The 15,792-nt window shown below is 33.3% G+C and overlaps 1 protein-coding gene across 1 annotated transcript; it reads left to right on the forward strand.

The window, feature by feature from the left end:
- Window positions 1–1,513: 1,513 nt before the first annotated feature.
- LOC123704082 (protein prune homolog 2) lies at window positions 1,514–13,439 on the forward strand. The gene is made up of 11 exons (XM_045652345.1): window positions 1,514–1,562; window positions 1,596–1,758; window positions 4,162–4,882; window positions 5,175–5,267; window positions 6,097–6,240; window positions 8,042–8,160; window positions 8,610–8,742; window positions 9,164–9,300; window positions 9,851–9,982; window positions 11,498–11,584; window positions 12,539–13,439. The coding sequence occupies exons 2-11, from the start codon at window positions 1,754–1,756 to the stop codon at window positions 12,657–12,659; spliced, it is 1,692 nt and encodes a 563-aa protein (XP_045508301.1). The 5' UTR covers window positions 1,514–1,562; window positions 1,596–1,753; the 3' UTR covers window positions 12,660–13,439.
- Window positions 13,440–15,792: the final 2,353 nt, after the last annotated feature.

The raw sequence follows: 15,792 nt of genomic DNA on the forward strand, positions 1-15,792 counted from the left end.
TTTATTATTTTGCAGGTAACATGGATGATACCAATAGTCCAGTTATAAACTATTCAAGCAACAATAAAAAAAATTGAATGATCTGTTTCGTTCAAAATGTTTAAAGACACAAAATCAGTATCTTGACGAGATTTCTTCTATGACCGGACCATGTTATTCGTGTTGAAGATAGTATAAAAAACGAAATGGAATAACTGCAGAAATGGAAGGGTTCATAATAAGAGTCAGAGATAATGATAGTGATTCTTACTATTCACTCGCGGTTGAATTTTTAGATTTAATATGATTATATTGATTAAACAAACTTTAATTGTATTTTTATTGTGTTTTTTCTTGCTTTCATTCGGAGTTCTTTTTTGTCTATCTGTATCACTTAACTGTACTAAGTATATTACATATAACAATATTATAAAGATGAAGAGTTTATTGTTTTTTTTTTGCTCGTAAGAGAAAATAATAAATAAAAGTATTAAAACTATATTTCCAACTATAACCTAAGTTGCCATATGTTTATTTTTTGAATTTGCCGCCTTTTTCCAGTCTCATCTTTCGTTAGCCAGACAATAGTTTCTAATGTCCTTATATTCGAATGCTGTTACACTCAAAATTCCAATAATATTACAGAAGGACCATGTCAAAAGCATTGTACCAACACAATGTCAACAACATTACCAACTATATCGAGGCACTTTCTAAATACGCGCGCCTAATTAAATTTTATTCCTGAAAATTTTTGAACATTTCACTTTGTACACAAGCTACTTAACATTATCAAGCTTAACGCTAGTAAAAATATCTACAATACGACCATTGGACTAATATTATATAGTTATCTGTGACCATTGGCGGGAATTTTATAGATACAAATTTACCTGAAATTACGATTTTAATTATAATGCAGGTAGAAACAAAAAAAGAGTGTTGCAGTGCTGGCAACACCTCGAACTGTGTCGTTCAGTCAACATTTTACTTCATTCTTTTTCCATTCAAAAATTCTAAGAATTTGGACCATTGTTCTATTTCAAGAAAAATTGGTGGAGTGTGTGGTGGAGTGCATGTGGAGTGCCTACTTTTGATTTGTATGAAGGATTGCAAATTATTTTTCTATTTCACTATTATCATTACCATCATCATAATATTTGCGAGATATATTTCAGAACTATTAAAATCCCGGACGTGATTATAATAATATGTACGTAGATAATAATTATTAATAATTACAAGTTTTCCATACTATCATACCTATTTATTTGTATTTTGAATGTTTAAATATGATAGCTATAAAAAATATAGGTATTTTAAATTTTACCTATATAATTTAATGTGAATTTAATACATAAATTGGAGTCAAAACAGATAAATTGATTAATTACCGAATAATTTACAAAATAAAAGAATTTCAGCATAAGTAAGTAAGTACTTCTCATAAAATTAAAAAATATAAATTTTATTGAACGCATCCTTAAATGCCTCGACGTCTCTGAAATTTGATTCGTCCATATTCCGTACGTCCGCTAAAATGTCGTAAATCGTAATTCGACATCGACATTCGAGTTTTGTCTGTCGTGTACACAGAACAAATATACTCTAGGGAGGTCGTGTATCGACAGAGGACGGTATTTGTGAATTTTGATTTCGTAAGTTGAGTGTGATGTTGAGGGTGCATAAAATAAATCTCAATCAAAATAATATTAACTAATAAACCGTTTGTGAATACCGCATTGATAAGTGAGTGCACAAAACGATAGTACAAATGAAGTAAGTATTTATTTATTTTCACAGCGTTCGCGTGCAAAAGTTCAATGTTTTTATTGTAATATCGTATGTTACTTCCTTTATTAACGTATTAGTCACTGTATTGCATTTCAAATAACATCCGTTTTGATGAAATTTAACATATTACCAGTACCTATCCAATGAAGCAACTTCATTTTCCGTTCAGCCAAATAAGAAAATAATCAATTTATTTTTCGTATTCTAAATGTCAGCAATTAATAAAATATCAAGGACAGTTGAGTCAGATTAAAAAATACTGCATGCATAATATTTTGTGCATTTCAGTTATTACAAATTTAAACATAAAAATTAAATTTTAATTTGTCATTCATTCTCTTCTAGTATGAACTAACTTACAGAAGTTCGATTTTTAAATATGATTCATCTCCACAAACACGTACAAGAAATATAATATCCTACTAAACTGATAAAGGTATATTGTTTGCAATTCTGTTATAAATAGTGAAGCTAGAGTTCAATGATAAAATTAATAATTAATTTTATAATCATTAGAATATACACCCCCAGTTTATATTATTATAGTAATTGTTGTCCTACATGGACCTTAATTGATTAGCAGTAACTAAATTTACTCTAAGAGCTATCAAAAATGCACAAAAAATCATAAATATCAATTTCAGGGGAATTGATCACACAAGAATTTTCTACAATACAATACTCTTTATTTAACACATACATGAAAAATAATACAAAAAACGAGAACGAGAGAAAAGCCTATGTTTTAACCCATTAAGCCCCAAGCGGCCCAATCGGTCCCAGACACTAGATTTTCTATTGTGTATGTGGTTCCGGGGCCTGAGTTAATAGTTGTTCAAAATTTGATGTACACATTACACTTAATTGACTGAATTATTAATTTAAGAACAACCAATATTAACAAATTAATGTATTTTGTTTCGAGAAGAAAAACATGGTGGGCGGTGGCATTTCTTGATTTCCACAATGTGCTGTTTTTTTCATTCGATTGTAAAGACCTCACACAAGTAGCCAATGGCGACCATTCACTACTGAAGTATCTGCGACAAAATATCTTAATAAAAATGTGTCAAGTTGCTGAGGTCCGTGGCCCATTTGTGCTAACCAAAAAAACTGTTTGATCACATCTCATCTCTAAATTGCAGCTTAGCAATATGTTTCTTCTAAAAAAAATATAGTATATACTAGCTTCCGCCCGTGACTCCGTCCGCGCGGAAAAATTAAGAAAAATTCAGATTTATTTTTTTTCTACGTATTTTTCTGGGATAAAAAGTATCCTATTTTATGCCCAGGATAATAAGGTATAATTATACCAAGTTTCATCGAAATCGAACCGTTAGTTTTCACGTGATGCCTGAACATACAGACAGACAGACAAAAATTTTTCCCTTCTACAGATTTATTATATGTATAGATTTCAGAATTAATGTAACATGATGTTTTAAATCTTATTTGATACAAGCCATGAACACAAAAAATCTTTTCATGTAGGAAAAAATTCCAAATAGGTATATATAATTTAATCTGCATATAATGCAACATGCAAACATGTAGGCTAAAGCTATTATTCTTGGAAGTAAATCAAAGTGCAATTTAAAAGATTGCTAGTTTAAAAATATTAGCAATGGCCTTGACATTTGCATGCACTTCTAACTTTGGTATTTTCCCCGTTTTATGTTATCAACATAATATTATAAAACCCTGTGTTCCTAAATTATTTAAATTTACTGTTTATCAACTTTAAAGTTAACCTTGACAGTGTGATTAGTTCATACATTTTAAATTTAATATTAAGCAACATTTTCTGTTCACAAATGCAATGGATAATCTATAATAATATAAAGCTGAAGAGTTTGTTTGAACGCGCTAATCTCAGGAACTACGGCTCTGATTTGAAAAATTCTTTCAGTTTTAGATAGCCCATTTATCAAGGAAGGATATAGGCTATATATCATCACGCTAAGACCAACAGGAGCGGAGCAATGCGGGTGAAACTGTGGGGTACAGCTAGTTTAAAATAAAGCTACTTGATAAATCTATCCAACTCTTAAGTTATTTTTTTTGTACGTTCCTAGTACTGAAACCCTCTCTACAAAGTTCTTGTTGCTATCTGTTTATCCTTATGTATGCTTAAGTCTTTTAAAACTATGCGGATAACTAATGGATTGTGATGCGGTTTTATCATAGAAAGAATGATTCTTGAGGAAGGTTTTAGTGTATAATTTATTAGGTATTAGACAGTGTAAAAATAATAGTACCATTTTAATGTCGTCCATATTTGTACATGTATATTTGTCTTTGATTTTAAAAATAGGTATAAAAAACGTAAATTGCCCGCAAGAGCAAATTCCTTTAAACTTCATATTAACACACTTTATTTTGTTCCAGTAATTTAAAATCGCCACAGCACAGCCGCGACGATCTCCTCAGCTCACAATCGTCCGATGAGAAGATGGACACAGGTTCGGAGTCGATTCAATCGCAGGGCACGCCCAATTCCAACTCGTCAGACTTCGAAGATCGAGATGCAGAAGTCCTAAGACTTCAGAACCCGTACGTCCAACGATCAGACCCTTTAGACAACAGAGTACAAGAACTGTCTGATAGTTTACTGAACAGAATGTCCGAATTGAGTATAAATTCTCCCGACAGCAGGCCGAGAAATCTTAAAATAAGTCCGCCAAAACTCAGTTCGACGCTTACACTAACAACGAACCATCCCCTAATGGGTTTAGGCAGTCCGGATGACAATTATCCAGATTTAATACCGAAAAACAGTCACAAAAGGGAAGAAAAAGACCTTAGTCTATCATCTATAGAGGGTGATAAAGCTGACATTAACGGTTACGACTTCTACAGCCCGCAACGAAACACGTCTAAAAGTAATCTATATATTTCGGACAATTATGTGACGGCTGAAAGTCATATATTAACAGACTCTTTGAATTATTCCAACGGGCCAAGAAGGAAAATTATTCCGAGGTTGTCAGAAACGCCTGGTAAAGAGGGGGTGGTGGAAAATCGTGGTATGTCTAGTGAAAGGGTGACAATACAAAGCACGCCAAAGTATAAAATTGATATGCCGGAGAGCGGGAGTTTTCATTCTGGGGTAGGTAAAATCGTAAATTATTGATTGTTTTATAGTAAAGAACTACATTTTATTTATAACTAGCTGCTCCGCGCAGTTTCACCCCCGTGGCTCCTCTCCTGTTGGTCGTAGCATAGCATGACAATATATAGCCTATAGCCTTCTTCGATAAATGAGCTATCTAACACCGAAAGAATTTTTCAAATCGTTCCGAGATTAGCGCGTTCAAACAAAAGGAATCATCCTAGGTGAAAAGGACTATATAAGATAATAAATATCATGGAGTGTTTTTAAATGCATCTTCAATTTTCAGGCAACAGAGTGGTGTGATTCGCCGTCAAATCTCCGTTCAATGCCCAATTTCGACTTACCTATTGAAATGTCAAGCACTATTGGAGTACAAAATGTATGTTATATATTTATAAAGTATGTTATCTATACATATAATAAATCTGTAGAAGGGTCAATTCTGTACATTGAAAATATTGAAAAAATAAATAGCAGGGGGTGTTACTGGATCGATACCAAACCCAAATATGTGATTAATTTTTTTTTTTATAAGATGGCATTGTCAGAGTTACTCAAATTGGTGAAATAAACCATTCACGCGAAAACCGATATCCGCGTGGACGGAGTCGCGGGCGGAAGCTAGTATATTTATAAATTACCAATTATCTACACTTCTACACTAATATTATAAAGAGGAAAACTTTGTTTGTTTGTTTGATTGTAATGAATAGGCTCATAAACTACTGGACCGATTTGGATGAAATTTGGCACAGACAAGCTTTAGACCGTGAGAAAGAACATAAGCTACCTTTTATTGCGAAATATGTACCACGGGCGAAGCCGGCGCGGACCACTAGTATTATATATAAAAAGTTAAGTTCCGTGTCCCCTAGTGGGCCAGATGCAGTATACATTTGTTTTATTTAATATATCTGTACCTATGTATACTTTAGACTACCTTTAGCCTGTGGCTTTGTTGGTATTATAGCAGCATTATACATATTAATTGTAGTTTCCTTAATAAGTACTACTTTATGCTTTTTTCGTGTCCTTCAGAACTCTGACATTTAATAAAGTATTTAGGAAGATTAAAAGGAACCTTCAAATACTTAAAAGAGATAAAATACAAATTTAAAATATCAGAAACTAAATTCAGTGACGAATGTAATTTCATTGTAGAAATTATTTTTTGTTATTAATTGCAAAGTTTATGTCCCATTTTCCAGAATCTAGACTCGCCAGACATAATATCATCAACGCAAGACGATAAATCGGCGTACCAAGCCCTACTTGATCCCTATACAGGGTCTGTAGCGCTTCGCCCCACGGCCCCGAGGATCTCGGGCTCGCCTAGACGGAAGATACAAGTGGTATGTCGTTTTAATTAAGTAAATCTATACTATACTATATCCATACTAATATTATAAATGCGAAAGTAACTATGTCTGTCTGTCTGTTACTCAATCACGCCTAAACTACTGAACCAGTATTCATGAAATTTGGTATGGAGATATTTTGATACCCGAGAAAGGAAGGCTACGTTTCCCGGGAAAATACGCAGTCCCGGAAATCCCACGGGAACGGGAACTATGCGGGTTTTTCTTTGACTGCGTGGGCGAAGCCGCGGGCGTAAATCTAGTACTACATAAAGCTGAAGAGTTTGTTTAAACGCGCTAATTTCGGAAACTACTGGTCCGTTTTGAAAAATTATTTCGATGTTAGATAGCCCATTTATCGAGGAAGGCTATATATCATCACGCTAAGACCAACAGGAGCGGAGCAATGCGGGTGAAACCACGGGGAATAGTTAGTACATAATATAATGTAATATATTAGTTATCATTTAAACGATTTTTGTGATTTGAGTTCGTTGACGTTAAAATTAGATTAATTAAAAAATGTTTAAAAAAATCTTGGTGTCAAATATCAGTTTAGTTTCACATATAATATTAATACCTATATATTTTAATCAGTTAAATGCTATAAAAATATGCTTGTGAACCTTTATAATAGTGCAGTAGGTTAAAAATTTTAATACGCAATGTGCATAACTGTAGTTCTTGTGTAAGTGAAAAAATTCACTCTAGTGTGTGAACCGGGAAATATTTGTCAAACACAACCATTGTGTTGGCTAATTGTCGTTTTTAACGCTTTATCTGTATGTTTGTATGTAACCGATTCGTTTAGACTCGATTTTGACACACTTTAAACGAGGTTTAATTCAAACTTTCTAGCAAGGATCGGTGATAATACAACAATTTCATGAGTTTATCTAAAGCGTGTTTAATTATTCACAAATTTTTAATGTGTCTTATCGTAACGTTATTGCGATCTATTTAATTTGGTTACTATACGTGTGCCGTGGTTTTGCTTTCTTGTTATAATTGTTTTATTCTGGATAATGTTTGATCTTTCAGTTATTTTTTTAGTTCAACAAATGCATTGTTGAAACTTGAAAAAAATAAAATTTATGTGATACTCGCACAAAACCACTGCCATAGATATTTTTATAGGTATTTTTGTTTTGCTACTAGATTTCCGCCCGTGGCTTCGCCCGCGTTTTCAAAGGAAAACCCGCATGGTTCTCGCTCCCGTGGGATTTCCGGGATAAAACCTATCCTATGTGTTAATCCAAGTTACCCTCTATATGTGTGCCATATTTCATTGTAATCGGTTCAGTAGTATTTGCGTGAAAGAGTAACAAACACACACACACATCCTCACAAACTTTCGCATTTATAATATTAGTAGGACTAAGGACATAATGCCGTGCAATACATCAAAATTACATAAATGCCCACATAAAAAAGTGGTATATTATGCCAGGTGCGCAATATCATCAAGGGATGAAAACATAGTTTATAGAAAAATTAACAAAAAAAAACTTTTTTGTATAAGTATTTGTTACATAATCAGTGTATGCAAAACTACAAGTTCCTTCGAGCTTAGTATACCAACTGTGGGACATGCTGTACATTTTATGGGTATCTCTACCTCTACCTGTATTACCTGTTTTCATATACTATAAATACCTGTATTTATATTCTATAGGTACCTCTACTTCTACCTGCAACTTTATTCTATACGTACCTGTGCATCTACCTATACCTATAGCCATACGTACCTGTACATCTAACTTTACCTGTACCTGTATCTATACCTATATTCTAGCCACCAGACGAAGACAGTTGCAGTCTGGACAGCGTGTCTGGTTGTTCGCTGGAGTCTGAAGATGAACCGGTGATGCCGGAACCTGTGGACTTTCCAAGCGAACAGGAGGACTCGAAAAGGTACTTATTTTGTAATTTCAGTTGAATCAAGCGAAAATAATTTGGGATAGCATGATATTATGATGCAAAAAATATTATTGTAAGCCTTAAAAAATCATGTAGCTTTTTTATGTAAAATAAAATACATGTGAAAATACAAGTCTTCGAGTACCTAGATGTTTAAAAAAAATCCAGATGAAATTTATAATCATTGGATGATGTTATTTCATAATAAAATATTTGGAAAAGAAGGCAAAAAATATCGTCAGTTGGGCATTGGCATTCGAAGCTGCTTACTTCGCTGTCTTTGCTATTAACCCATTGAGCCCCGAGCGGCCCAATCCGACCACGACACGATAGATTTTCTATTGTGTCTGTGATTCCGGGGGCTGAGTTATTAAAAAAAAATATTTTTTTTCTCACATTTTTCCAATTTTTTTCCAATTTTTTTTTGTTTTTTTTTGCCACAGATCGAAATCAACAGCCACAGCGAGTGAATGTAGCGATCCGATACCGGAATATTCCGCGGCGGAGGAATTTCGCGATGAACGGTCGTGGCTTCACGTGAAACATAGCGGGGGACAGGCCACTTGTGATATGAAGGTATTTTATTATTTACTAGCTGTTCCCCGCGGTTTCACCCGCATTGCTCCGCTCCTATTGATCTTAGCGTGATGATATATAATCCTCGATAAATGGGCTTTCTAACACCGAAAGAATTTTTCAAATCGTACCAGTAGTTCCCGAAATTAGCGCGTTCAAACAAACAAACAAACTCTTCAGCTTTATAATATTAGTATAGATATGTATTGATTTTTTTTTACTTTTAAGCAAAAGAAATAAACTATGTCTGTAGTCTATAGTGTTTTATTTAAAGTTACTCTGACATTTTTTTATAACTTCCAACATTGTTTATGGTCTATTGCTTGGCTGTTGTATGGTTTTTTTTTATTAATTAATTTATTTATTGCTCCATGTCAGACTTTGTCTATTGTCTATGAACATTATCTATTATTTTTATCAGGTAATAGAGCCCTTCAAGCGTGTGATATCACACGGGGGCTACTGTAGTGACGGTGCCGCCATAATTGTGTTCAGCGCTTGCCACTTGCCTGATAACGGCCGGCCGGATTATCGCTACGTTATGGATAATTTGTTTTTGTGAGTATATTTCATATATAAGTGATCGTAGAAAATGACTTTTTCAAAGCTTGCGATAAAGTCAATCAAGATATTTCATTAATCTTAATGTGTATGGTATCACCAGATCTTTGTTTAATTGTTTTGTTCATATTTTAGTTATTGTAAATCATTCGTTTTAATTTAAATTTGCTACGTTTAAATTTAAATCAAATTTAAATTTGCAAATGCAAATAGCTAATCAAATTATTAATATGTCAATCAAATTACTTTGACCTGAGGTCGGGTGTTCCCCAGGGGTCACGCTTAGGACCGCTCTTATTTTCTGTTGTTGTTGTTGCTTTCCGCCCGCGTTTTCAAAGAAAAACCCGCATAGTTCCCGTTCCCGTGGGATAAAACCTATCCTATGTGTTAATCCAAGTTACCCTCTATATGTGTGCTAAATTTCATTGTAATCGGTTCACTAGAATTTGCATGAAAGAGCAACAAACACACACACACACATCCTCACAAACTTTCGCATTTATAATATTAGAAGAATTGTGTAACAGTGACTAATTTTCACAACCAGATACGTGATCTGGAGTCTGGAACGTCTGGTGACAGACGAATACCGGCTCGTGTATTTACACGGCAGTGCGGGTAGACGGAGAATGCCGAGCTTCACGTGGTTGCACGAGTGTTACAAGCTTATTGATCGGCGGTGAGTGGAAATACAGTAGAACTCCAATTATCCGAATTAATGGGTACCGGGACCCATTCGGATAATCAAATATTCGGATAATCGGATTAAAAAAAAATTGCCATTGGAGAGAATAAAAGCTACGTTTTGATATTGCACTATTTTTTTATTGAATTAAATGAAAGAAACATGAAATTTTCACATGTTTTAAATATAAATAAAATGTACTTATGTACAAGTTTAGAAATAAAAATCATTGTTTTTTAAACATCTCCGTCAATGTAAGCTGTTTTGCGGTCTTCAACCGTTTTCGACAATTTTTTTGTGATTCGGATAATCGGCGATTCGGATAGTCGGAGTTCGGATAATTGGAGTTCTACTGTAATACTTTTGAAGTTATACTTCTTTTGGCGCGATGGAGAAAAATGATGAGAGTGAATGTTTACGATGCGCGCGCACACCGACACCTACATTTAACAGCATGAAGTTAGTTCTAAGTGGTATGAAAATTGATAAGTTCAAGTTGTATATTCTAGTATTTTTGCCATACTCCAAAGAAGTATAACTTCTAACGCGTGTACATATGTACACACACTCTTTATTTATTTATTTATTGGTTTTATGTGTTTACACTATAGAACAATATTATGTAGCGTGTAAAAAGATCGACTGTGACTTTGAGAGGGGGGAGAGGATATGAGGGGAAAGAAAGTGGGCTTAAAAGCTAGCCAATGTATTTAAATTGATGATTCCTCCTAAATATAGCTTAAGGAGGTAAATGGCAAGCTTCGGAAGCTTCAAACCCCTTTTTTAACTTTTAATATAATTAATGGCAGATATAAAAAACTCGGTTTCCGCCCGCGGCTTCGCCCGCGCAGTCAAGGAAAAACCCGCATAGTTCCCGTTCCCGTTTGATTTCCGGGATAGCGTCATTTTCCCGGGATAAAGTAGCCTATGTCCTTCCTCGGGTATCAAAATATCTCTATACCAAATTTCATGAAAATTGGTTCAGTAGTTTAGGCGTGATTGAGTAACAGACAGACAGAGTACACAGTACTTTCGCATTTATAATATTAAGTATGGACTTATAGTTTTTTTTTTGCCTTTGCAAAACCATTTGAATAGTGAAGGTTTAATTCAAAAAATAAAAATCCAAACTGGACATTCTTCACATTTTTTTCATTAAATCTATAAAGAACTCAACATGGATTACTTTATACTAAAAAACTTTCACAAAAAAAAAAGAAACTAGCCTATTATTATTAACTAGATTTCCGCCCGTGGCTTCGCCCGCGTTTGCAAAAGAAAACCCGCATAGTTCCCGTTCCCGTGGGATTCCCGGGATAAAAACTATCCTACGTGTTAATCCAAGTTACCCTCTATATGTGTGCTAAATTTCATTGTAATCGGTTCAGTAGTTTTTACGTGAAAGAGTAACAAACATCCACACATCCATACAAACTTTCGCATTTATAATACATATTAGTTGGATTTATAAATAACCTTTGATTTCTAATTCATTTTTTCTCTTTGCAGGCTTCGGAAAAGTGTAAAGGAACTGTACTTGGTGCATCCCACCTTCTGGCTTAAGTCTTTCGTCGTTATCACTAAACCGTTTGTTAGGTAAGTTATTAATTTTAATTTTTTTAGGGCCGATTTTTCAATCCTTGGTTAAAATTTATCTGTCCAATAAAGTATTACACAAACATTTTAAAATGTCACCTGTAAACTGTCAAATACGGACAATTAGAATACATTTTTGAAATGGTAGTTTAATACGTTATTCGATGAATAATTTACTAGAATAAGGGCCGATTTTTCAATGCTTGGATAAAACTTATCCGTCCAATAAAGTATTACACGACAATATTAAAATGACACGTAAACTGTCAAATACGGGCAATTAAAATACGTTTTTAAAATGGTGGTTTTATACATTATTCGACGAATAAGTTTTATCCAAGCATTGAAAAATCGGCCCTAAAATGACTTTTTATAGTTTTAATTTTTATGCTGTTTTTTTTTTCATGTCTTTTTCTTTACTAAATATGTAATGCTGAGGATAGTCTAATAATTTTAGTTTAGTTTTGTTATAAAAAGAAAAAAGTCGATTTTTTTAAATAAAAGTTACGTTTGTTAGGTTAGGTTAGTAAAATCTGGATCAACTGAACTGATTTTGAAAATTCTTTGCTATAACTCTAGGCTATATTTTTGGCCCTAGTCCTGGTGGTGGAAAGCGACAATTAGCATTCAGATAAATTGATAAATTATTGATTTTAAGTCATCTTTTGTCACAAACTTAGCTCCATTATATACTAGCTGTGCCCCGCGGTTTCACCCGCATTGCTCCGCATTGCTCGCATGATGATATATAGCCTATAGCCTTCCTCGATAAATGGCCTATCTAACACCCAAAGAAGTTTTCATATCGGATCAGTAGTTCCCGAGATTAGCGAGATCAAATAAACAAACTCTTCAGCTTTATAATATTAGTATAGATTTATTAGAGTCACTTAAAACAGCCATCAATCAGAAAAATAACGTTAATAAATAACTCCTAACCCTATCTCATTACAGTTCAAAATTCTTCCGCAAGTTGAACTACGTGAAGACTCTCAAGGAGCTATTGGAGAAAGTTCCCGTCGAACCGAACGCCATTCCAGATATAGTGAAACATTTTGACGCACATAAACGATAAATAGCAGTAAAATCAATAGAAAATCACAAGAAAACTCTATGGAAAAGTGCTTTTTTTTAAAGCGATAATATATGTTTGGATAATGAAGAAATTTTTGAGAAAAGTACGAAGAAACAGCGGTAGATGGCGCTTTATTAAAGGTGCAAATGAAATCTCAAAATAAGCGCTTTTTCAAAAGCCCTAATATATATTTGAATAATAATAGGGCTTTTGAAATATCTCAAAAATTTTCTAAAAAACAATGTTAGATTGCGCTTTTTTGCACTAAAAAAACTGTTCGACGAAAAATTAAATTAACAAGAAATTTCTGGGGAAAGTTAAAACCGTTAAGTAGCGCTTTTATAAATGAAGAAACATTCCCGAAAGATTGGAATTTAATGTGTTTTTGTATAGAAATGGTGTTGTAATAAAAAATTATGTCTTTAACATCAATGGGTTGCTAATATTGAAGTAATGCAAACAACTAGACTCACACTCAACTATTAAAAGGTCAAAAATGTCCAAGTTGTATAAAAATGCATTGAAATTAACACCTTATTTCTTAGTAGTAATGTTAAAAGTCTATTGAACAGTTCATAAAACTGCCTACACGTGGAGGCAGTTTTGCCTTTATTATGTATTTGGTCCGAAGCAAAACTGCCTGCACGTGTGAGCAGTTTCGCTTTGCTTAGTTTTATGAGCTACTAGCTGTTGCCCGCAGCTTCGCCTGCGTGGAAAAGATAAATAAACGTGATACAAATTTTCATCCCCTATTTTATCCCCTTGGGGGTAGAATTGATCAAAATCCTTTCTGAGGGGACGTCTAACATCTACCTGCATGCCAAATTTCACCCCGATACGTCCAGTGGTTTGGGCTGTGCGTTGATAGATCACTATATCAGTCACCTTTGAGTTTTATATTTTACTAGCGGTCCGCCCCGGCTTCGCCCGTGGTACATGTTTACGTTTTCTCTACATAAGAACCATCCTCGTACTTCAAGGAATATAATAAATAAAGAATTATCAAAATCGGTTCAGCCGTTCTCGAGTTATGCGCTTACCAACACATTTTGCGATTCATTTTTATATATAAGATTATATATTAAAGATTCAATAGACTTTGAAAATTACTAGCAGAGTTTTGCTACGGACAGTTTTTGAGTGTTAAATCTAGTTATGAAACCCTGCCTCACGCTTGGGCAGAGTTTTAAAATCGGACAATTTTTTACCGTTGAGTCTAGTTTTTTCTACTTCAATGTTTCATTCGTTCATTCATTCAAATATATTGCAATAAATAAATGATAATTTTGGCGCTTATAGGGCTTGCGCTGAAAATCGAATTATGTGGGTGTTTGTATTAAAAAGTGTGTTTTTGTTAAAAAATGAATGCAAGAATTTTTCGATGTTTAGAAGCAAATGTGGTGTGTGTAGGAAATCAATGGAGGCGCATAATATATGGTCTTTAGCTTTATTTTGATAATGTAAGTTTATTTTTTCAAGTACAGTAGATAGTGAAGGTAGTTGTTCATTTAGTGCTAAGTAGTTAAAATCCCAAGTAGGTGTGATTTTAAATTATTTTTAAATATGTACATTCCTCGTTTCGAAATTCTAAAAGTATTTTTCCATATACAAAATTTATTTTTTATTTTTTGAATTATCGAATCTCTCGTATATTTTTTAAAATGTCCTACAAAATTAGAGATATTTTTTTAATGAATCGTGTATACCTGAGTGTTGCCATATCGCGTAGATTAGTGGAGGAAATTATTTTTAGTGAAATGTAGGGAAAATTATTTTTTAAAAACAACGAAATTGATTTAAACCTAGATGTGCCATCTTTCCCCTTGTACCTTATGCTTTATTTTTAACCGACTTCAAAAAAGGCGGTCATGTATTCCAGTTTTTGTATATTTATTTACCACCGTTCGGAATTATTTTTTGCCGAAGCTCATAAATCTACTTTATTTTATTAAGAAATGAATTGCTACAAATAATATATACTTAAGACCAATCATGAAAAAGCCAATGCAAGAAAAATATTGTTGTCTCTTTCTGCCGTTTATAAAATTTATTTACTAGAGAGAGATGGATAGTTTTTACACGAAATGCATAAAAAGCTGTCTATCTCGCTCTTGTGTATGAAGTTTGTAAGTGTAAGAAAAGGACAGAATGATTATAATAGAAAAGTTTTGACTAAAACGAGTTACAATCATAATGTCAATAGAATAAGGTTTAATTTTCTTGTTAGTAAAAGTTTTGTTTGTATGTAAAATAATGTAAGATGCGATTTATTAATTACAACCTTAGACATGTCAGCCATTTTGAATTTTAATGTACATATTTGGTAAATATTGACGTCCAAGTGTTTTGGAAGAAAATATTTTTAACTTAAGTCAAGATACTTTAAAGAAAAATTCATAGAAAACCGCGGGATAAAGCTAGTAATGAATAAATCGCGTTTTACTATTATTTACATCAATTTTTATATTATTTGACTCGTAAGTCACAAAATTAGAATACGGGTGCTTTTTTACCAATAATGAGCGAGGATGTGTGTTTGTAAATAGCCAATCATATCGCTTCATTTAGTTTGAAGTTTGAAGCGTTACTATTTATAAACACATACCTCGCTGGAAAGCTGGTGGTGGAAAAGCACCCTTAAGCTGCAGGATTTTTTTATGTACCTTTAGGTATTAAAGATAGAGTTTCTTGGTTAAAAGAGAAGAGAGAGAGAGTCACACATTCACAGATATTGAAAGAAACTCTTAAAAAAAGAACATTTGTGACGAGCACATATGTCAGAAGTGAAACTTCTTTGGCAAGATTCAAAGATATCAAAATTGTCGCCTTACTTCATGACGTAATGGTATGGCCATGATGCGACTTTTTAATTTTACTCTAAACGCTCCTAAAGAAGTTTCACTTCAAAAAAGAATTATTATTGATTTGTTGCGTCAATAGACAGAGAAATAGGGTGCCGTAATTTTCTCTCTCTTTCTAAACATTAAATTTTTCGTATTTCTTTCCTACTCTATCTATAATATTTGTACAGATTTTTGTGCCCGAGAATTATGTCATATTTTTGCAAAATTAAATTATATAATATATCAAAATCAAAACACATAATTAGTATATACTTTAAAGATATTTTGTC

Source organism: Colias croceus, chromosome 28 (assembly GCF_905220415.1).
Source record: "Colias croceus chromosome 28, ilColCroc2.1".
In the NCBI taxonomy this organism is placed as follows: domain Eukaryota; kingdom Metazoa; phylum Arthropoda; class Insecta; order Lepidoptera; family Pieridae; genus Colias; species Colias croceus.